Source organism: Saccostrea cucullata, unplaced genomic scaffold (genome assembly GCF_032062105.1).
Source record: "Saccostrea cucullata isolate Sc308-1 unplaced genomic scaffold, CSIRO_AGI_Scuc_v1 ctg1201, whole genome shotgun sequence".
NCBI lineage: Eukaryota > Metazoa > Mollusca > Bivalvia > Ostreida > Ostreidae > Saccostrea > Saccostrea cuccullata.
Genome location: NW_026932430.1, coordinates 413,756 through 438,650, shown reverse-complemented (window position 1 = coordinate 438,650; position 24,895 = coordinate 413,756). Strand labels below are relative to the sequence as shown.

At 32.3% G+C, this 24,895-nt stretch overlaps 1 protein-coding gene and 1 pseudogene across 5 annotated transcripts; one reads left to right on the top strand and one right to left on the bottom strand.

The window, feature by feature from the left end:
• Window positions 1-1,641: 1,641 nt before the first annotated feature.
• LOC134235108 (ras and EF-hand domain-containing protein homolog) lies at window positions 1,642-23,919 on the bottom strand. 5 transcript variants are annotated; one of them, XM_062717218.1, is made up of 19 exons: window positions 23,670-23,919; window positions 23,483-23,535; window positions 20,418-20,804; window positions 12,234-12,383; window positions 11,403-11,493; window positions 7,862-7,957; window positions 6,997-7,190; window positions 6,740-6,808; window positions 6,561-6,648; window positions 6,366-6,460; window positions 6,105-6,256; window positions 4,610-4,743; window positions 4,319-4,489; window positions 4,089-4,230; window positions 3,881-3,962; window positions 3,574-3,688; window positions 3,295-3,414; window positions 3,098-3,174; window positions 1,642-2,526 (listed from the first exon to the last, which is right to left on the bottom strand). In XM_062717218.1, exons 3-19 carry the CDS (start codon window positions 20,750-20,752, stop codon window positions 2,418-2,420), a joined length of 2,220 nt encoding a protein of 739 aa, XP_062573202.1. In that variant the 5' UTR covers window positions 20,753-20,804; window positions 23,483-23,535; window positions 23,670-23,919; the 3' UTR covers window positions 1,642-2,417. The 5 variants fall into 5 exon arrangements, with proteins under 5 accessions (XP_062573202.1, XP_062573201.1, XP_062573204.1 ...); XM_062717217.1 differs by having other exon boundaries at window positions 23,483-23,919; XM_062717220.1 differs by having other exon boundaries at window positions 1,642-2,338; window positions 23,483-23,919.
• LOC134235109 (uncharacterized) lies at window positions 12,780-14,139 on the top strand (annotated as a pseudogene).
• Window positions 23,920-24,895: the final 976 nt, after the last annotated feature.

Genomic DNA, 24,895 nt, shown 5'->3' with positions numbered 1-24,895 from the left:
AAATCATGTAAACGTTAAAGATTATCATATTGAAAAATGAAATTTTCTCCGAGTAAATTTTTCTTTCCTAGATGCTAAATTAAAGTTGATTCTTGGTCTTCACATTGTCTTCAACTATATTTTGAAATTAAAAAAAATATTGTTTATACGTATTAGAACATGCTTTTCGTATCAAATCAACTGAGAGATACAAACTCCATACGCAGGTGATTAAGGTATTTTGCTGCATAAGTAAGGGAAGTTGACAACTGAAAAGTAAAAGTCATCACGTTTATCATAAAGCTTTGTTGTTAGATAACCATTAACGTCCTATTATGATAAAAAGATCTCAATATGAAACAGATGTGTCAGACATTGTGGTATCTTTTACTTCAAGCTCATCGGGGTACTAGTATTTTGTGTCTACATAAGAATGGAAATAACTAACTGACAAAACGTCGTCGATTTATCTTTATGTCGAGTTGGAGGTCACAGCAAATGTTGTCTACTTTTCACGTAAAAGATTTTGAACAAATTCTGCTTTATAGGAATAAAAAGATAGGTCTGCTGATAACGGGGCGAAATTGGTATCCATGGGAATTCCAATATATTGTTGGAAGACCTGGTCTCCAAATAGAGAGACATTAATATTATCAATCAAAAACTCCAGCATCTTATTTATATCAACTTCAGATTACTTTTGTGTACAATTAAAATGTTTTTAACAAAGACATTTTGCAAATAACCAATGACAAGGTAAGTAAATTTACGACTTCCTTTTTTATTTTGAAAAAGCAGCTGTCAGTGGTACCAGAAAGTCTTGACTTTAATTCATCGTGAGGACTAGATGTATTTAAATTTGAAAAGTCGTTATTTTTTATGCTGTTGAATTTGGTAATACAATGTATTTTGTGATTTCAAAAGTTCCTTGGAATTTTTTTAGTATCCACATTTGATTTACACCACTTCTCGTATAGTGTTGAACAGTACTCTTGAAGTTTCTCCTTCACTACCGTTAATATCTTAGTGAGAAGTTAAAAAATAGGCTTGGTAAAACATTTACTGGAACCCGTTATGTATTTCTGTTTGTAAGAGTTTTATGAAGTTTTGGTATCTGATATAGATAAGGTAATTCAAATTCATTTTGGTTGTTTGGAATATTAAAGATATTCAAAATTGACATATGATTTTGAAGAATGTCCTCCTTAGAAAGGGAGCTATGTTCATAGGTGGCAATCTGATATTTTCATGTGGGTCATTGATCTTAAAGAGAGGTAGAAACTTTCAAATGGAGAAAATTAGTAGAGAAATCTTGCTTACTCCACAAGACGCATTCAGATTTTAGGAATAATGATTTTATTCAGAATGTATTTCATTAAAACTGTTTTACTTAAAGAAGGATTGTTTATTGCTATAATTACAGGTTGATTTAATTTATAATGATTAATAAAATGTTACCAGTACTGTAACTGTGCTCAGTATTATACACATTGTTCCCCAAATTACTCTTGATTTTGAGCTGTACTTTCTGAGTTCATATTAAAATATACTTCCTGATATTTGACATAAACAATATCAGGTGTGACCTCCCTTATAGAAGACAAATAATTTGTCATTTCTAAAGTTTTATTTTAAAAACAAATAACAAAAGCTGTGTATCCTTAACAAGTAATTACCAGCAAATATATAACAACAAATAAGACTAGAAAGCAAGTATCATTTAGAGATGGAGAGTTATTGTATAAATTATGATATGCTACGTAAGTATTTAATTGTAAATTATTGATCTTTTGAATCATTTGAAAATGAGACATAAATGTCCAGAATTTAAAAACAAATGCATTGAACAATAAAAATAATGCAAAGTATGTGCTAAACGTATATTTCTACAATATTGACTTATCAGTGCCCTGTTGAAATGCATGAAATGTCGAAAGCGAACACTACATTTCACGCAATCTCAAAATTGATCCTAAAAAATTGTGCATAAAATATATAATTAAAATGTTATTATTGCACTACATTATGAATTGGTACAAGAGATATACTTAAATTCCTAAAAAATAAGGAAAAAATCAACATACATACGATGTAAAACTTGGTTGTGGCTTTAAAATGATTCAATTTATTTTAAAAGCGATGCCCCCGTACGCTAGATAAATTATTAAGAACAATATATAAGCTTGCAGTGATCTTTGAATTGCGAAAAATATAAATAACACTTAATATATTATATGTACATAAAAGTAAATGTTGTTGATATTAAGATCCACAGCATGAAGATTTTTCCTTCGCGTTACCACTATGTAGCTGAAGGCCAGACGTTTTAACTTCTAAATCTTCATTCGATGCTAATAGTCTGCAAAAAATTTCAAAAAATATCCTTATTCCCAAGATCTTATACAAGAGATCCCAACTGAGATACGAAGTTTAACATTTCAAGACGATCTCCCACAACAGTTGGTTTGTTTACTGGGATCATAGTCGGGGTCATGCAGTTGAAGCCCCGCGGCTTTCACTTCTAAATCTTCATTAGAGCTGAGAAGTCTGAAATGGTTAAAAATGACAAGGTGTAAAAAAGCAGAGCGATTCCGTCTTGGGCTGGGAATAGAACTATCTCTTCACCATTGGGTTGACTATTTGTATATCTAAGAACCACAACATGACTTTGATTTTGTCTTTGTAGAGTCTGAGTTTGTCTTTAGTTGGAGTCCAGAGGTCACAAGTTCAAAATCCTCGCTTGCCATGAGAAGTCTGAAAAAGCAGATTATGGTGGGAAGTAAGAAAAGGGGGACAAGCATGCATACACAACAAGAAAGGGATTGCTAGAGGGTAAAAAATATCAAAGCAAAAAATCTTTAACAAAAAATAAGAACAAAAATATAAACTGAATTTTAGGAGAAAAAAACTTGGAAATAAAAACAAATTAAATACGATATCAGTACGTAAATAATCAATACTCCTAAAAAAACTATGTACATGTAAATATAATGACTTCTTATATAGTTATAATACTGGTAATTGTGTATAAGGGTTTAAAAGAAGTCTAAAAACCATTGAAATTAATAAAAACAACAAGAGCATGCCAACTAAAATAAACTTGAAGACATATATTTACCTCGATAGTTCTGTTACAGCATCCACAATATTAGATCCATCTTTAGCACTAGTTTCAATGAAAAGCCCCTCAAATTCCTGATAATCAAAAAGTACAATCAATGGCTTAATGCACAGAATTATTATGACATGAATCAGTAAGCAAGATTTACAGTATGAGAACAGGGTATATATAGCAATAAGTAATATCTTATTTACCCTTGCTAATCTCTGTCCATCTTCAAACTTGACTACTTTCCTCCCCTGTTTTTCAGATTCGTCTCTCAGATCTGTTTTATTTCCACACAACATGATCGGCACCTTCTTTTGAGCACCTTCCTGTAATAATGACCAGGGGTTTCAAGTTTATTTTTTATCAAGAGATTATTTTCTCTTTCCAAAATCAAGAAATTGTATCATATTTATATACGCAGCTCACTTATGTTTGTACAGAAATAGATTAAATTAGTGAATTCTAGGTAATCACAAATGCCTTACCTCTATCGAGTCCACCCATTCTCTAACACTCATAAACGATCTCTCATAAGAACAATCATATAACAGTAGCACTCCATCAGCCCTTCTGAAGTATGACTTGGCAATGCTTCTAAACCTAAAAAATAACAATATGATAATATCATGAAACTTCAAAAAATATGAATTCTTTGAATAATTATCATAATCATTTTGGTCAATAACAACATCTTTGAAATAGATTGTTGACCATGCTAAATTAATAGAGAGTGGATTTTTATTTTTAAATGTACGTTAATTTACAGTATATTTTGACTCCAGATAGAGTTACCTCTCTTGTCCTGCTGTATCCCATAATTGCAAAGCAATAGTTCTACCATCAACTTCCAATAACTTTGTTTGAAAGTCAACTCCTAGAATACAATGAATGTTCATGTATTAAGTATCATTTCTCAATTCAATCATTTTTTTTAATTTTCTGTATCTTAATAAATGTTTGGGTTTTAAATGATTCTTTTTTCAAGATTCATTATACACACCTAATGTGGAGCTGAGGTTTGGTACAAATTTTCCTTTGCATAGCCTCATGATGAAGCTAGATTTCCCTACAGCGGCATCGCCTGCTAAAACTATTTTATACATTCTTTCTGGGTCACGAGAGGTTTTTGAAGAACCAATAGACTGAAAAAGAGGAATTAAACATGTAAATTATAGACACAGTATAACATCAATATCTTTACTGTAAGCTATTTTATGTTCAAATCTTCACCTCCTGGCTTGCTGTCATGCGGCGCAGACGACTGTTTCTGCTCTCACGTGATCTGAGACTTGCGCGGGAAGACCTGATACTTGGTGTTCCTAGCCGCGTTTGTATCTGGAGTGATCTATTGTCGTTTGGGACTATAGATTCTGATTCAGTTTCGTCATGAGATTCGGGTTCCTGTGTTAATTGAATAAAAAACAGATACCCTATATAAAAATTTAATGAAAAAGGTTCTGAAACCCATAAGGCATTATACATTTTGTATCTTTTTTCATTTTTTCTTCCCTAGTAACTTACATCTGTTTCCTCTATGAGTCTGTTGGGCTGGATCTTTGGTGTGAACATTCGATGTCTGTATAGATCGTCATCATAGTGTGCCTCGGACTCCGTGTCTAAATCATTGTGTTCCCTCAGCGTAGAATGTCCACTATCTGTACAACATATACAGGTCGGGGGTAAGTGTTCCATGTACAACATTAATACCGTCAGAATACAGCTACTATTGACATATAAGCTTAATTATTCTAACAAAAAATGAAAATAGAATTGAAATGTAAGGATTGTCTGATCGCAATAATTATGATACCATATAAGAAATGACAGAGTGCCAGATGATACTGTTGTTTTGTATCTACAGGAACACACATACAAAAACAATCTTTGTTTTCATAGTTTAATGTCGTGAAAATGCAGGGGTTATGCAGTGTGCATCTTTAATTATGTTCAAAAAGATTGTTAAAGGGTGATTTGATATGTCAAGTCACGTGATAGTAATAGACAGCACGTGATACAAATGAGCCGTTACCCATGTGTTCTGGATATACAAGGTAGAAAGCTGTGGATAGGCGAACAACTAGAAGAAATCAAAGGTAACAGCATGAAAGCAACATCATAAAAGCCTTGATAAATAGCTTTGGCATTAAAATTTACATTCGATCCTTTGTTTAAGATTTGTTTTCTAAAAATAAAACATGAATCCATTAATTCATCCAAAATGAATGAACATCATATGATTTTTCGTCTAAAAAAACTGTTGGATGAAATTCAGGTATATTAATTATAACAAAGAGTGAAAATAAGATTAAGAATGTATCCGTAACTCAGCCAGGAAGGATGCTGTTACTCTCAAAATTATTGTTGTATTTAAAAACTATCAACGGGACTTGAAAATGCTCAAGGCAAAACAAAACTTTCGTTTACTAATTATAATTTCATTAATCTCAATATGAAAAAAAAATCCTCGAAATCCTGGAAACGGTCTTGTAAAAAGTCAACATTTGTACTCCATAAAAGTACAAGAATAAATACATTTTTTCAAGTCTTTTTTGCCTTTAAGACACCAATGCTTAATAGACAGACATATTAATAAATAATTTCATGAATAAATAAAATGATTGATCTGTTATGTCTGGTGTTGATTTTACAAGTTTTTACACCATCATTTAAAAATTTGAGTAAATAGATAAAGAAAAATACCATGATATAAAATGAACAAATTAATATTTATAATTTTATCTGTTGGTTAATTTTCAATTAGAAAATGAATAGCATAGGGTAGTTTTGTTATTTTAGTATTTCCTGAAAACATTTCTGAAATTTTGATTCCCCATATAAAATGATGAATCAGAATGAAGACTTATGGAGAAAACCATGGGTAAATAGTAAATAAATTTGACCTAGAGAACTCAAGGACATTTTAAAGAGCATTTTAAATATATGAATTAAGGTTCATTATCTGAACCTGGGGATCGTACTACGTTAGGATTTTTATAAGAAGTTACTAAGTACTGACCCATGTCATCGCCTAGGTTATCTTCTTCGCACGTATCGTCTCTAGGCAACCTGGCGGGAAGACGGCGTGGTGAGTAGTTCCCGACGGAGAGTTGTCTAGATATAGGCTCCTCTACAACGGATGACGCAGGACTGAGATTGCAAGATCGTACCCTAGAAATAGACAGAAATCCTGACAGTTATCTATATATACTGATAGTTAACTAACGTTTTGAACGTTAAATAAACTCTGTCTGTCAGTTGACTGAGGACTATAACTCACGATGGCGGGCCTGATCGGTTCCCGAGGAAGTATTCACTCATCACGGATCCTCTTCTGTCTTTACCAAAGGTGTTTGGAGTCGAGCTGGAAGCACTCTAGATAGAGAAACAAACAGAAACAGGGTAAATGGTAAGTAGAAGTGAAAGATATTACATATTTGGTTGTGTCTGATGATATCAAAGTTTTTAAGCTTACAGCTACAGATGTTCTCTGACTATTCCGTTTGCTTTCGATGGCAAGTCTTAGGTCATCATTGGTGTCATGAAGTTGTTTATTGGCGTCACTAGAAATAAAAAGGGTTCAAAATAAAGTGTTCTGAGGTTACCTTCTCCGTACACATTTATCCTCAAATTGTAATTAGAAAACAACCCTACTGTAATAGATGAAGCTGTCGTGTCAAATTGTCTTGTTCTTTAATGTAGTCCATTACTGTTTCCTTCTCCCTGGAAAAAAGTATTAAAATTGACATGGTAACTTTAAAAATTCATAAAAGAACATTGGTTGTTTATCACAGAGGGTGATACTTGTAACAGCGACGTGAAAAGTAAGGAAACCATTGCAAAAGGTAAAATAAAGAACATAGAAAAGCTACATCTTCATTCATTTGTATTCAAACGATAATGGTACTAACATGCCCAGTTCCTGGCATTTGTCTTTATGTTGCTGTCTGACTGTAGCCAGTTCACTTCTGACCAGAGCTAGGTTTGTATGTGCGTCTGTCAGTTCACTCCGGAGTCTTCTGTTTTCCGATGTTAATTCATCCAGTTTTATTTTTACATTATTTACTTGTTCCTCTAATTCAGACCCTCTCGGATCAGATTTGTCCTGAAAGAAAATATGCATCTCTTATAATGCATTCTTCACACAGAAAATATTTATTATTTTGTGTTACTTTGTTGTAGCTTGTAAATCTCGGGTTTTTTTCAATACCAGATGTAATTGTGGGAACTATTGTCATAGCGTGTTAATTTATACCTGTTGTGACTTTTTTTACAGTACCTGTTGTGGTTTTGTGATATCTTGCTGTAGTGTGTTATTCCTGATTTTATTCCTGATTTAAAATATTAAAATTGTACAACTGTTGTATATACCTTTTGTAATTTTGTAGATTCTATTATAAAGCTTTATTTTTGTTTTTATTTATAAATCTGATGTTTTAGAGATTTTGTATATTTTTGTTTTTCTACACTTTTAGTTTTTGTAATGTTTATTTTTTCTTTTAGATTTTGTTGCTGTAATATTTTTGTTTTAAAACTTTATTTTTGTTTTTTTTATTTTTGTTTTTATTTATAATACCTGTTATAAGTTTTTAAAGATTTTGTTGTAATTAATTTTTTTCTATTACAATACCTGTCGAGGTTTTGTTGTAGTGTGATATTTTTGTTTTAACTATGAACCTGCTGTAATTTTGTGAGGTTTTTTTGTAGTTTTTGTTTTTATAATACCTGTAATAATTTAGTTAGATTTAATTGTAGAGTGTTATTTTTATATAATACCTGTTGTAATTTCGTGAGATTTTGTTGTAGCGTGTTTATCTCGTTTTCCACCTCTTTCCTGAGTTCCGCTTTTTCTGTAGCAATTCTTTCTTCTTCCTGCAAAACATGTCGCAAACTATCTTTACTGTAGCTTTACAGTACTGCATTTCATTTCTACTTATTACTAAATTTAAAGTTTGAAAAAATTTGGATTTCAGATTTATTTATATATTAGATGTTTTCTGAACTAATACTCGAAAAGTATCTCTTTATTTTTAAACAGGGATACTTTTCATATGTGACTTTTTACAAATAGAAACAGTCCGGCTACGATTTTAAATATTTTATGAAGATTAATCTTTGAGCTCTCTAAAATTAGATTATTATTTCTAAAGATTCCGAGAAACAAAGGAAATTCAAGCTCAAGTTAACCATAAGGCGTACGTTTATGAAGGATATGGAGATAACGAACAGTTTTCAATAACAAAGTCCATAAAACAATACAAAATAGGAGCAGAGCAAACACGAACCTCCAAAACATCAGAGGTGGGATCAGGTGCCATGGAAGAGTGAACATCCCCTGCCGACCGGTCACATCCGCCGTGTGCTCTTTGTCATGATCGGGAAATAACGGAAAAATCCGTCGTCAATTCAGTGTATAAATAATGGACTAACAATAAGTATGAAAAACGTCAGTCAGCATTTGACTCAATGATAAAGTGTATTTGCTGACAAGGTCATTGTATCGACCACAGAACTTACGAAATTATGACTTTAGACGAGACTGCTGATATTCTTGTTTCATCAGCTTGTTTGTCGATAATTTACCACGTTTTAGAAATTGTTCATACGTCGAGCATGCTCTTGCGTATCGAATCAACTGAGATATACATGTATACTGTATATAAATGCCGTATGCAGGTGATGAAGGTATATTGCTGCATAAGTAAGGGAATTTGACGATAGAAAAGTTAAAGTCAGATGTAGACTTCATAAAAGATACATACATGTATTTTGCTCCCGTGGTCATATGAATAGAAATCATATTTGCACGTTAATTATACCGGTATTCATTTTTTTAATTTCTGACATAAAAAGTCAATCGATAATGAACAAATGACTACAATACTACTATATGATATATGAAAAAAATGTATGACTTCAGGGGATTATTTTTTGACATACACGATATTAAACATCAATTTTGCTAGCATTCGTCGAATCTCCTACAACCAATAAACTATATCTTTGTAATTTATTTTCAATATGGTGTGAAATTTGAACTGTTTTTCATGTAACTAAGACTATAATCAACTTAGCAAATTTGTAAATTGTTAGATATTATAATTCAGAGAGCTGACTTTCTTGGTTGATATACTCTGTTATCCCTTTTTCATGCACGTCATATATTCTGTTTATGATATTGCACATGTCTTCTCCTCATTACGTTCATGTTTAAGGAATAAATTGCCAAAACTTTAAGATAATAATAGGTGTATCTGATGTAGCTTTATTCAGCAACGATATGACCTGGTCTATACTGCAATAATTACATGTACCTGATTTCAAAGAAACAGAATAGCTTAAAAAGTACTAACTTTTTTTTACCGAATGCAGAGATCAAGAAAAGCATATGAACATATACGTGGCCACAACTCCTTCAATAGCAAAAATCAATTTTGAAAGAATTTAATGCATGCACGCATTTCTATCTTTTTTTTTTCTCTCGATCTAATAGGGTTTAGAAATATAAGGTTATATGATTCACACGAAATCTGTTGCCATTCTGTTGTTTAAATGTTACATTGTGTGCCTCAGCACATCAACAGTATTATACAATTACTTTGCGCACAATGTTTCCAACGCATCGATCATCCTTTGGTGTTAATACTTATTTTTTGCTTTTGGGGCTATATAAAATGTAAATAATCAAACATGGCTGTTGAGAGGAAATCCGTGGGCGTTATATCACATGGTCATTGACTTTTGATGTCTTCACAAAAACAGTTTCCAAAGGTTTATATGTGAATCAAGTGTTACCATGTACGCGGTCAATAATACTGGTCACATAAATTTCCTTCATATCAGATACATGTAACAGTTACTGTTTATTGTAGAAGACTCATTTCTTATTATTGATGTGCATTATTGATGAAAGAGAGCCCTAGAATTTCACATTTAGGATGTTAGGAATGCAGATTAACGTATTGTAACAAGATGTCAGGTGAATTGCAAGGATGAGGATTGGCCCTCTCCCCATATGCCTCAGAGTCTCTTCGCATAGACAATAAATATGATTGCAATTTTAAAATTTCTTCTCAGACAAGGGTCATTTCCATTAACTTTTGATATATGTAGAAGGATTCTGTAATATGAAATATAATTGGAGATAACGAACAGTATTTAACCTCAAAAGTCTTTTAAACAATACAAAACAGGAGCAGAGCAATCATGGAGCTCCAAAACATCAAATGTAGGATCAGGTGCCACGGAGGAGTGAGCATCTCCTGCCGACCGGTCACACCCGCCGTGTGCTCCTTTTCATGATCGAGAACTAACGGGAAAATCCGTCGACAATTCATTTTTTTAATATATTGGCCTAACAATTAGTATGAAAAATGTCAATCAGCATTTGACTTAATGATAAATTGTATTTGTATTTGCTGATAAGGTCATTGTATCTACCATATAACTTTAGAAAGGATTACTTAAAAGAGACTGTTGATGTCCTTGTTTCATCAACTTGTCAATAACTTATTTAAAACACTTCGTTGTAAGAATTCTTCATACGTTTAGCATGCTCTTGCATATCGAATAAACTGAGAAATATAAACCCCGTATGCAGGTGGTGAAGGTATATTGCTGCATGAGTATAAGGGAACTTGACGACTAAGAAGCAAAAATCTATGGAAAGCCATAGTGGATCCCCATGTCATGTTCTATATATTTCATTGAAAATCAATCCTGACCAGTCAAGATGGTGAAAATCATGACTTGGTCATGTTTAAAACTTGACATGGTCAGGATGCCATCCTGACTGGTCAGGATTGATTTTCAATGAAATATATAGCACATGACTTGCTGTCCTTTATGGCTTACCATAAAAGTCATCTCGTTACTAGTAGTCATGTGCATAAAGCTAAGTTGTTCGATTACCAATAGGCCTAATGTCTCTTTCAAAAAAATGTTAAGTATGAAACAGCTGTGTTAGACTCTTTGGTATCTTTTATTTCAAGCTCACCGTACTATATGGTATCGACATAAGAATAAAAATTACCATTGTTTATTGACAATACATCGTCGATATCTCTAAATGTCATTATTAAAGGACACCTTACATGTAGTAGGTGCAATTATTTGTCTTTGGTCATTTTTTTTTTTCATGTATCAGACCAAAAGGCCTATAATTCTTCTATAAGAGTAAGTATGTCCTTACACTTAGATTAACTGAGAGTCTACGTGTTATTTACGAGTTTAATATAGAGATTCAAGATTTTGTCAAATTTTGAATCCAATCTCTGACTTCTTATTGATTTTGAGGGTGTGGATTGCGATTCGTTACCTTTTCTTTGAAAGCTTCTTCAAGTTTTTGAATCTCTTTGTCCATTTCATCTTCCAATTCTCGAAGATGCCTTTCATGTTGTTCTTTTTCTCTGTAACAATAAACATGAGTTAGGATAAGACAAAGAAAATTTGTTTAAGTACAAAGTTACATGTATGAATTATATTGCAGGATTGAAAACTCGGCTACTTTTCATGAACCATTGATATAGCTCAGTTTTGTTTTTTACTTAAGTTTGCTGTTAAAGAGTTTTTCCAGAGCAAAGTTAAAGAGTTTTTCCACGGATTCAATAAGTTGGATATCAAAATCCATTTTCTCAATAGATCTTAGAACATTACAACATTTGCCTAATCAATGAATTTCAAAGTCAAGCTTTCCGTTTTGGAGGAGGACACCGCCTTTCCGGTCGATGTTTTACCATTTCTTTTTCACAAAATCACTTTGTTCTGGGATGTAAATTATCAATTTCGAATAAATATGAAACAGTACGTCACAATAACACTTGTCACAACTAAAGACAAATGGAAATCATAGAATGTATCAACTTGTGACCAAGGACTGATTTTTTGAACACCAAACAGATTTCACATTTTGAACGCTGCTGTTCTTTTAATACTTATATTGGTTTATATGAAGGTGTGATGATTGGTGAAAAATTATCTCTTTTTTAAATATATAATGAAATCCAACACAATATTAAAATACAAACAATGGTTGTGTACGACAAATCTTTGGAGGACTTCGACAAAATGCCTTTAATAAAACGTTGAAGAAATAATAATAAAGAGTTGAGAAGTCATGGTCTTTTTTCACAATAAAAATCAAAGTCACCTTTTGAAGGACTTCTCGAGTCGTTCATTTTCCACCTGATAGAAGCGGACGTCTTTCAGCACGCCGAGGATAATGGATTCAAAGTTCTGAAGCAGGTCCGAGTGATCAGAGGCATGGAGTTGTTGGTACAGCTCACAGACCTGCTCCTGGCTGAAAATGGAAAGTAATACTGGTTCTTCAAACAAATTTTCATACAGATAGCATCTGCTTCGTGTGTTAAGTGTTTTTCATCTTTCAAAAAGCATTTTAAAAGGATTCTTTTTATCATGCCTCTCGAATACCGGTATCTATCACGATAAATAGAATATTTCACATGTCCTAGTCCATTTTAATGCGGAATAAAATTAATGTGGAGAAATTCGTTCTTTTTTTTACTGGATATATATGCCTGTAGCAGAAATTTACTTTTGATTACAATAGTTGACCTTAACTGCACTCATAAAATATTTAGTCTACTAAAATCGTATTACGATGTTCACTGAAGGTTCATATAACCTTATTCTCCCGTGACTCTAGTTGGTGAATTAATGTGATTTAACGCTTAAAGCACAATATTATATAACTTTGTGAAATCCGATAATCTGATTGGTCAATACGAAGTACTTATTTTTTAATAACGACCGCTGAAAGCGAATAATGACTCGCACGAGCTGCCTCGTTTTCACTTTCGCTTCAATCAAAATATGGATTCCAAGAAAGCTCGCAAGTTTGCGAGCTATAGCGAAGAGGACTTAAAGGAGATAGTAAATAACTCGGAATCAGATAATACTAAAAGATTAACAAGAATTTCAGTCAACGTATTTCGTGAATATTTACGTTCTAAAGAAATAAGTCCCGAATTCGAAGGCCTAGCGTGCGAGGAACTCGATAGTCTGCTGGGGAGATTTTATGTGGAACTCCGTAATAACAAAGGGGAAATGTACAAAAAAACCACTCTCTTATCATATCGTCAGGGTATACAGAGATTTCTGCAATCTATTCGTCCAGATGTTGACATTATCAAGGGACCTCTCTTCCGAGAGTCAAACAAGTTTTTCAAAGGTAAGACTCAAGATTTTCATAAATGGACTAACGGCTTCTATCACGAATTATCTAGTCAATGAGCTTACTGATTATTTTGGTATTTGTTTATGAAATGTATTTAGAGGATTGAGAATTTATTTATTTTCAAACAAAAAAAGGGATGACAATGGAATTGAAGAGGCAGGGGCAGGCTAACATAGACCACCATCCTCCTGTATCTGATGCTGACTTGATAAAAATGTATGACTACCTTTCAAGCTCTGACTCAGCCCAGGTGTTGCAACACAAGGTAAATTTTAAAATTGATAAAAGCAAATAGTCATATATTAGATAACATGTAACAAGCCTAAAGTTATTAATACTTTATTTTGATATTTGGTAGGTCTTTGTGGACATCATGATGCACTTTGGTAGAAGAGGCCGAGAAAATTTAAGAACTCTACGACGATCAGACTTTTCTGTTAGTACTGATGGAGAGGGATGTATGTGTGTGGAGAAAATTCGAGATGAACAAACAAAGAATCATCAAGACGACAGCTGCAAAGCAGAAGGCAGAATGTATGAAATTAAAGGTATGTTCTAATACAGTACTATATAAGTTCACAAAAATAACAGTGTTTTCTTAAAAGTGTTAGAACATTGGGGAAAAAAATGTTAATGACTATTATTATTTTTCTTTTAAAGATAGTGACCGATGTCCTTTGAGGAGCTTTGTGAAACTTATCCGAAGATTGAACCCACTGTGCCCATTTTTATTTCAACAGCCGCGTGCAGCACCAAAAGATAACGTATACTTCAATAATGTAGTGTTGGGGCACAACAAGATTGGAAACATGATGAGTGCCATCAGTGAAGCAGCCTCCTTGTCAAGGCGATACACCAACCATTCCCTTTCCACATTCTAGACGAAGCACGTGTGCCGAGTAGACATATCATGAGTGTCACAGGGCACAAATCGGAAAGTTCTTTAAAAACTTACTCGGGTCAAACAACCGAAAGTACAAAACGTTTAATGTCAGAAACTTTAAGTGCACGTTTCGTGTCATCAAATTCAAAGTCTAACGCATCATCCACCATTACCCAGGCTCAATTACCTACCAATGCAAATTTTGAAATTGGTTTCCCTTTGCCAAAGCCATGTTCTCCAACTTCGACAACTTGCAATGATGAAGCAACCTTGAATGATGGTTTAGACAATATTTATGCAAATATTCCCCTGCCAAATGTTCCTGTTTTACCAACCATGTACAATTGTTCAAATGTAACAATCACCTACAATATCAGTTTTAAGAATAATCAGTAGACCAAGTACATGTCCTAGTATTTTGGTGAAATCAGTGAAAGAGTTCATGAACTCAAGAATAATAACTTCAGTGATGTTACTGTTATTATTTTTAATTTTGTTACATGTTTTGTTATTATTGTTTTAATTGTTGCACATTGTCATAATATGTTTTAAGGTTAAAAATAATGGCATTTTTATTGCCTATATGAAATACATCTGTGATATCTATTTTTTATTTATTATTTGTTATCTATGTGATAAATTTAAAATTATTGTTATTGTTAAATGTTAAGAATTCTGTTTAAAGATACATTATAAGGACTGTTGTTCAATGAAGGAAACTCTGGTTGTTATTGTTAGTTTTTTATGTGAAAATTTATTAAATTCTGAAACATTTACATTTAACTTATTAATGGATTACAACAACTGCATATCAATATCTCTGTAAACATTAAAAAGATATGCATTGTACTAGGCCTAATAAATTTTAGAAATTATATAATATAATAAATATGGACTCAATGCACGGTTGCATTTATAATGACCCAGGATGACAGATATTGACCTCAGATACATGAAGTTATCGACCTCGGGCTAGCGCCCTTGCATATTTTATCTGAGGTCAATATCTGTCATCCTGGGTCATTATAAATGCATATTGACCTACATTGAGTCCATATTTGTATAATAATCCCTTTATAAGAAATCATGCTACATAATCTAATATGTCACTGGGTATATTTCAATGTTAACTTATTGTTAACTTTTTTTATTCTATTCAATCATTTTTTACAAATTCCCGAGTTTTTGATACCATACCCATTTCAATTAAGAACAAAGACTTTTAATGCATTATTTGTTTGCAGAACATTACAGCTACTTGAAGCACAAGATTATCATGTTGTTTTTGGTATTTATCTCTACCCGATGTATTCAAATTTACAACATGATACAATTATAAACAAATCTACTAAGTGTATTCGCGTATTGAAGCAGTTAGTTGTAAATTAAACCATTAAGCTTTGTGCAATTTTTTAAATAAGTGTATACAAAACTTCAATGTTGCAGTAAAAATTAGATTATTGTTACTTTTCTACCGTTAAAAATTAGACACATTAATTTAAATTAAAGAAACCAACCATTCAGTCGACAAAAAACTAAAATCCGATGCAAGATTCTTAAAAGGGTGTCTGAATTTTCCTGGCCCGTCGGCCACACGATGAGTCGGTGTGCTGTTCATGCGAGGAGATTCACAAATTAGGTCTTTTTTGCTAATTATCCCATCCCCGTCCGTGTCCACTGCGGTAAATATGATGTCCAGTTCCTCGCTGGATAAGTTCATTTTTTCGGCGATTTCGTGGAAGGACTCCCGAGTGTACGACTCGTTACCGTCCAGTCCGTACGTCATAAGGTCACTAGACATTTGAAGCATTACGTCCAGCTTATTTAAATCTGAAATTCTTTTAATTATTAACTCTTTAAATCTCAGTGTCTTTGAGGATATTTTTAAATCCACGGTCTCATTTGAAATTGTATATGATACTCCTCGTAAAAATTTCGTTATTTGCTCCAAAATCTGTTTCGTCTATATTCCATGAAGTCAAAATCTAATGTACATATACATGTACAAGTATCATATTTGTTACTGCGATCTTCAATGGTAGGATCTTAACCTTATCTCACCCGACAGAACCATTATTAGTTCATTAAAGATTATCACAGTCCGCAACCACACATCTAAATATTTACATACAGGTAAAATATATCGCACTGTCATTCAGGGAGTATTTCAAAATTTATCCTTTGGCGTCCAACAAAACGGTTGAAGCCCGGACCCCGGCAAGAATCGAGTGTCTTTGGAGGTTTATGATGATAAAATCGTTTTAACCTGTCGGACTGTTTAACATGTAGGAGAGTTATACCTTGCCACGTAGGTAAATTATATTAAATTGCCCAACTTTTCAACAGGTGAGGAAAACATAGGTACACCACTGTTCGTCACGAAAAAATTATCTGCATGCTTCGGTACTTTTCTACTTTTACCGTAACAAGGGTCCTAAATTGATGACTGACACGAGTAATACTTAATCCGGAGGGTAGAATCACGGATGACAGATTTGCTAATTGCTTGAGTAATTAAACAAAATTTAACACTTCTCGGGCAGACTATAATCTGTTAGCGTCTGCACTTTGGATCAGTCTTGCAAAATGACTCAGCTTGGTTTGCCTTTTACTTGCTCAAGGCCTCTTAAAATTTCTCAAAAGTCAGATTGAGCAAATCAGGGACATATCCGATATATTTAACACTGAAGGAGTTATTACACGTTTTATTTAGTCCCAGATACCGTATGTTAAGATCGGTCTTTGTGTAACGGTCAACTTAAATAAACATATGTCCTGAAAAATCCCCCTTAAACGCTTTATAAAATTTAAAAAGTTGACAAAACTTATTTAAAAAGTTCAGCGACGATAATAGGTAGTTTTGATCCGACCAATTAGAGATTTACTCCTGTTATTGGAACAGTGCTATTACTTAAACTCCTTCAACAACAAAGCTAGGAGATTTGGATGTCAGTTGAATTTTGATGAGAAAAATAAATATACCACCAGCATGTTCATTCTTAATATTAACTTAGAAAATATAATTAGATCTTATAAAATTTTACGTCCCACTAAATGATATATTTAGATATGTTGGTACATGCTAAGCGTCTATTTCATTGGGCAAAGTTATAATAAGGCTTCTCTGACCTATTATTGTTGAACTTTTTATTGTTTTATAATCCTTTTAAAACGAAAATGATATAATTTCTATTTTTAAAAAATCTGTTGTTTTTTTTTAAATTTATAAAGGATTATATTGTATATCAGGAATAATCCGTTTTTATCGCTACTAATGTATTTCTTACAGACTAAATAAGTTTCCTTGTGTTATGCATGGCTACTTCACAATATTTTGTAAAAGGACAAGAGTGCAATAGAATCTGTGTCATAAATCATGCACAGTTCAATTCATATCAAAAAAATTTCATTCTTGATAATGAATTTTTCAAATTAACAAAAATTGTCTATTTGATTATTTGCAGAAACTGCTATTCTTTTCTATGATTTTATTTTATAAAACCTCTCAGTTTTCACTATATTTGGTAGATCCCTTTGAAGCCGAACTAATTACAGACTCTGTATAAAGGTGCCTTATTTGTTTCTCTTGTCAACAGAAATTAGAAACGTACAATGAAGAACTAGTTGTAGATTATATCTATTAATTACAGACCACATTATCATTGACACGGACATTTCAGGATTCTTATCGGTAATGAATGGTATCGAACAATAAATCATATACCCTGAAGTAGTTTAGCTGACAAAATCGTCTTATAGAAGAACCGAATATATCTTTACAGTAAGATGAAGCGATCGTCTGGTAGCGGATCAACAGAGTCACTGATATTGTGGACAACAGTTCATTCAACGCCTTAATCCAAGATCAAGCTATACATACACGCCGCTGATTTACTTATCATTTTAAAAAATAAATTTTCAATAGAAATATCGAACGTCCTGAAACATGACAGCACAAGATATCCAAAGTAGATCATTTTGAAATTTAAAATTCCAACGCGTACGTTAAAAAAAAACTAGCAAATTGACCTAATTGATGTATCGTGTGAAAACCCTATAATTTGTGTACACGTTTTTCTCATTTTCTCACATATGAACAACAGACGTCAGCCCTTTGGTTGAAATAAAACCAACCGTACTTTCAGAATTTTCTGTCAAACTGATAATTTTTCAATTTGAATACTTTGAACAAGTCTTATTAAGAACACCCTGACATATCTTTGCAGATTGATTATCATACAACATGTCTCAGCACACATACCTCTAAAAACTCAACAGCCAAAATTGCACATAAAAAAGTGTGTTTTTTATTTCTTTAGTTATGCACCAAATCACATCAAATTTATGTTAAAACTTATGAAGATCAAAAATATTCATTTACCTAGAGAAAATTTGAAATTTTTACTGCAAAACATTAACAAATCGGTGTTGAATTTGTCCATGCCTTTCAGAAAAAAATCTCAAAATATCTTTTTTTTTATAATTCTTAAAATCCAATATGTTTAGATAAAATTTTTTTTTAAAACTATCTGAGAATTATATCTAATGTTAACAAAAACATCTACTTTATTATGATTGACCAGAGAGAATTTTAACAAAACATCTTTTACAGCATCATCCACCCATTTTTGAAATATCAATTTTTTCAATTATTCAATGTAAAATTTTTAAATAATAAAAATTAAATGGATGATATCTCTTAATAAAAAAATAGATCTCAGGTTAGTTTGCTTAAAAGAAAATTAAAAAGATTTAGGTCTTTAAAAGCAATTAAGAATTTTGTGTCTGGATAAGTTCTAAATGACATATAGGTCTTATGGACAGAATGCAAAGTTTTAATTTCCATAAATAATGTATATTATATGCTTCATATGCACAATAACACTATAATAAACAAATATTTACTTGCTAAATCATTCTCAATCAATCAAAAAGATTTATATCGATAGAAAAGTGAAAATCATAATTTTTTTTATATTTTATTTTATATGTGTAAAATAAGAACCGGATCCGTAAAAGTGTGGGCCTTCCTTGTTAGTTTCTTCATGTATTTTTTAAAAATATTTTATCAATGATTTCCTTCAATATGTTAAACAAGATGTCTTTCTGAAACACTGATGCTCCCATATTGCAACATATTGAAGATCAAACTCTTCTTAAATGCAATTTAAATATATTTGTACCCAAAGTAAGGTTTTCTCACAAGAAATACAATTGTGAAATATGAAAGCCCTGGCACCACCTGTTCAAAAGTCATGATCAAGGATAAGTTTTTGAAAAGTAGGGCAAACTCCAAGGTCAACGTGTCAAAGTTTTTCGTTTCTTAAGAAAGGACTTGCTACGAGGATTTCATATGTGAAGTATGAAAGCCCTAGTCGTAACCATGCAAAAGTTATGGCCATGGTTAAAGTTTTAAAAATTAGATCAAACTCCAAGGTCAAGTTCACGAGTCAAAGTTCTTGGTATCAAATTAAAGTCTTGTCACAAGGATTAAATATGTGAACGATGAAAGCCCTAGCTCTAACACTTCAAACGATATGGTCAAGGTTTGTTTTTAAAAAGTAGGTCAAACTTCAAGGACAAAAGGTCAAAGTTCTTGGTATCCAATGAAAGATTTTCTCACAAGGATTACATATATGAAGTATGAAAGTCCTAGCCCTTAACACTCAAAAGCTATGGCCAATGATAAAGTTTTATTCATAATTACGGAAATCTTCAAGGTCAAGGTCAAAAGATCATTGTTGGTATCCGATTAAAGGTCCTGCCACAAAGAATACATATATGAAATATGAAAGTCCTAGTATCTACCGTTCAAAGGTTATAGCTAAAGGAAAAGTTTGGAATTTTTGTGTAAAAGTGGATCAAACTCCAAGGCCAAGGTCAAATGGTCAAAATTGGTGGTTCCCAAAGAAAGCTCTTTTCACAAGGAATACAGTTGTGAAATATGAAAGTCGTAGCCCCATAAAATCAAAAGTTATTGGCAAGGTTAAAGTTTTTGCGGACAGACAGACAGCTAGACAGACAGATGGACGGATACGAAAAAAAAACTATATATTCCCGAATCTTCGAATACGGAGGCACAAAAAATATTAAAGGAACTTGGAAATACTTTATGTTATCGTGATACCATAGGGCTTTAAGGTTGTCCGGATTTCAAGAAAAACGGTATTCCTTCTATCCAATATGTGATAATATTGTCAACTTTATAAAAATGTTTTTAAAATATATAACATCTGAAAAAAATTCTAACTTACCAAGACAACGCCTTCAGTCCATCGTCCAGAGAACCAACAAAATCATCAAATACAGCATCGTCCACCGAGCTGTTCTGTGGCGTCCCCTCCTCCGAGTTCTTGTTAGAGAGCCGACGTTTCTTTACATTGTTATAAATCTCTTTGAAACCTCTTCTGAATTCCTCTACACTGATGTGGCCATCTTGGTCTTTGTCCAGTTCCAGGAATATTTCATGGAGATCTTCGGCAGGGAGCTCTTTGCATATCTGGGCGAGTTCTGCTTCATCGACATAACCAGAACCATCTAGATCACAGATTTGAAAAAGTTGGTCGGCGGCATCAAAGTCTTGACTCATAACGTCAAAGCAAGATTATGTCAAAATATTCATTTTCTTTTTTAGGAAAAATCTGTAGGAAAAAAATCAGAATAACTTATGTTAGCAGAAATTGTTCAAGAGGTATACATGTACATATGTATATATGTATCAATTCAAGTTTTCAAGAATATCAACATTTGTATCCAAAAATATGTGACAAATTTTACACAAAAGGTTCTTTGACCTTAGGTTCAAGTCATTTTAAAACAGTCATGTTTTCCAGTTAGCATGTCTAAGTGAACATTACCCAGTTATATAAAATATTCCCCGGTTGCGGTTTTTGTACGCAAATATACTACTCTGATGGAATATATGGAGCTAACGAGCAGTATTCGAGTTCAAAAGTCCATTAAATAGTACAAAATAGGAGCAGAGCAAACATGCACCTCCGAAACATCAGAGGTGGGATGAGTAGCGAGCTACTAGTGCCAACTTTCACATCCACCGTGTGCTCCGTGTCATGCTAAATAACGTAGCCAGGTGTGTAAACAATGGCCCAACAATTAGTATAAAAAGTCAGTTGACCATAAGAAATTGTACATTCTATATAAGATTTTAATCATGACCATGACATTTGCAAAACGTTGACACAAACAAGACAGATAAAACCTTTGTGACATCAACCTATTTGTAAGTAGCTTCTCGGTTTAAAACTCCACCTGCATGCAACACTGTAATATCATAAATAAAAGTTAAAAGTGGAAAGACGTTTTGGACCATCAAATAATTTTTAAAATTAATTAAATAGAAAAATTCGGATGATATGAAGTAAAAATTGAATTTTTGTCCTTCGAGGTAATGTTCAGAAGGTTTTATTACAAACATATCAAAAATTCACATGTCCCTACAGCTGCTGTAGTAAACGTGACTCATTTTTATTGATTATTGAAGTTCAAACAGGATATCTGATATGCGAAGACGGTGTACATCTTTCTCCCTGCGTGTCAATCAGCTGAAATTTTTGTTCTTTTTCTTGTTCTCTCTTTTGTTTGTATGTTTTGAGCGGGGTAGGTCCTTTCTGTTTGTTTATTTTTATATCAAAAGTTTAACTATAGCTTGTCTTTTGAACGTTTGCAATTCACACTCATTTTCTTTTTATATATTAGCATGAGTATACCCTGGTATATAAATGCAGGAGGAATACATGAACACCACACTTTTTGTGTTAAAGTTACTTTTTTGCTTATCTTTTTTTAAATATTCATGATAAAGTTTAGTTTCGTACCATTAACTGAAATATTAAAATACAATTTTTTCAATTTAGGTTGGAAAATATTTTTTTTCATGTTTTAAATTCACTTTTAAGACTTCTCTTTGTAGTCCCTGATTAAGTAACAGATAATATGCCAGAATTTGTTCTGTAATAATGGTACATGTATTGTAAAAGGCTTCATTTCGAGAGGAAAAGACAAAGGAGAAAATAGTCGATTTCGTAGATTTGCGACAGACTATACGATAATAAAACAAGATCGTTGTCTTCAGAATTTCAACACTGATCATGGAAACATGGAAACGAACCACAGAATTCAGGAAAATTGTTTTTGCAAAAAATGTTATGCCATTCATCACGGAATAACAACTTAGGAAGAGATTCGTATATATGTATATATAAGAAAGCACCGCTGTCACTGCAAACTTTTATACGTGTAAACGAGTATTTTCTTCTTATATTCGCAATCAACTTTTCCACTTAACTGATCAAAATTGATCACAATAACCCATCTATCCCTAACAGATAAGGGAACTTTTCATAGTTAGTTGCCTGAATGTGTGGCAATTAGATTGGACATCTTTATAGCAATGCCAGACATGGAAAGCAATACTGGAATCCATTGTCGTCAGTTCTTTCATCTGCCTAAACTTCAAAACATTCATTAATTTTCCGGCAGAGGGTGAAATGACGTCTTTCTATTTTGTCTTTTCATGGGCATATTGTAAAGTATAAACACGATATCAAATTTATTACCAAGTGTGTCAAGATTTTTTATTATCAGATTTATAATAGCAAACAAATTAGGTACGGAAGAGAAATAAAGAATGCAGTGCTATAGTACATGCATACATGTATTGTAAATTATTTCAAAATTTTCAAAGAAAGACTTCCAAAGTTGGAACATTCTGCAATTGATTCTGATAATGTTTCAAAGACGGAAATGCATTTACTTTCAGAAATTTCTGAAGAAATTTTAGCAGCGAAATAAAATGTTCAAAGAAATTAAAATATCTTTTTCGTGAGGTTACTACATGCAGTAATATTGACAAGAAGTGATGTTCTTTATCGGGAGCGAAATTAGATGACGTCAATAGTCTGGAGAGGGGGCAGGTACAATGATAAACATCAACTTAAGAAGATGAGTATCACTGCTGAATGGTCAATGATAAACCCTGATGAAACACTTTTTGATACAGTTTGTCATCAGTATAAACTACATTAATAGAGACATTAAATTCACCATAAAGTCATCAGAAAAGTAAAGCACAAAGCAAAAGCTTTCAAATACATATTTATTCATTATCGCCAAGAACATCTTATTTTAACATTAAAAAATAAATTAAAGAGCTATAATAGTCTTCCAGCAATACAGGTTGGTCGATTGTCTTTCTATCACCATTAACTGCTACCAAATCATGCATGTTGAAGAATCAAACTCTAGACCCAGTCACCATGTGAAACCCGCCACCTTGACGATCATAAAAGTAAATACATACGTGTGGTATATCAGTTTTATCAATGTACTATTCGGCAGTAGTTTTAACGGTCCCTGATAAAAGACAATTGCAGAATTTCACAAGTCAAATTTATCCCGACAGGTGAACACAAGAGAAGAAAGTTTCACTGTTCACAAGTTATCTGTACACGTATATCGGTATATGACTGAGATAGGGGCGTTCTCACCTGGCAAACGGAGAAACTGCTATCAAACTTATCTACTCATACTGAACAGTGAAAGGATCGATGGAAGGTTGTCTGTCACGTGACACGTTTGATAAAAAGATGTGATCACGTGGTTTAGACTACAGAAAACGGCAACATATGGAGAAAAAGATCTAAAGGCTACGTAAAGATTGATTTTTTTTAATGTATGAATTTTTTTGTACATATCTATTGCAAATGTATCGAGGTTTTATACAATGCACACTATTTTAAACGAGCTCGAGATGTGAAACCATATACAAGTAATTAACAGAGATCAATATGAAGTAGGATGTTAACTTTTTAAAACCTACACACATTGATAAACAGTTCATCTTCATATATTTGATAATAAGAAAAGTAAAGGTTAGCTGTACATGTTCGTGTTTCACTGTGAGCTACATTGGATATATAGTGGGGGGAAATCCAATGATCAAATGAGATACAATTTGAAAGTAAATAAACATGTAGTTCATTTACCTGAAAATCAAAGAATAAAATAAACAAATTATTACCATTGTGGGCCTTATTTAAATTTTGGAGGAAATGTAACCTGCTGCTTGTTACATTCCCTAAGAGAACATTAATGCAACACAAAAAGTTGTGCTGTAAATGCAACTATATTGACAACGTATGAAAACTGCTTTCTTTACTGTTTATACATTGCATATATACATGTACATGGAAGTTGAAATTTATTTCTTATGACAATAACCAATTTAACCCCAGTGTCTGGAATCCAAGAGTGATAATGAAGATTTTACAATTATTTTTTATATATAATAAAAGCAAGAGATTAATCATTAAATTTAAATAATATAACACAAACGGAAAATAATAGGTTACAAATAAAAATATATAATATTTACGACGTAAAACCAAACAATACAATTTCATATAAAAAGTATACAATACAAATAAAACTAAAAAGAATACAAATTGAAAATCACGGAATACAAATAAAGATTATACAATGCAAATGAAAATTTATGCAGTAAATATACAATTATACAATTTGAACAAAAATATATACAATAGAAAAGGAAAATGATAACACATATTTTGAAAACTATACAAAAAATGGAAAGTTATACAAATTTAAAAATCAGAAAATTCAGAAAATCAGTTACTAGTATTAAATCATGATTTAGATCAAAGAAATTATTTCCTATACTTTGAAAATTGCAATCTTTTTTACTTCTTGCATA

Bases quoted from the DNA above. Each gene is read 5' to 3' on its own strand.
- LOC134235108 (XM_062717217.1), bottom strand. From the start codon at position 20,752: ATGAGTCAAGACTTTGATGCCGCCGACCAACTTTTTCAAATCTGTGAT. The intron at 3,415-3,573 runs GTAAGGCATTTG...TCATTATTACAG, and splicing joins AATGGGTGGACTCGATAGAG to GAAGGTGCTCAAAAGAAGGT. The intron at 3,175-3,294 runs GTAAATAAGATA...TTTGATTATCAG, and splicing joins ATGGACAGAGATTAGCAAGG to GAATTTGAGGGGCTTTTCAT.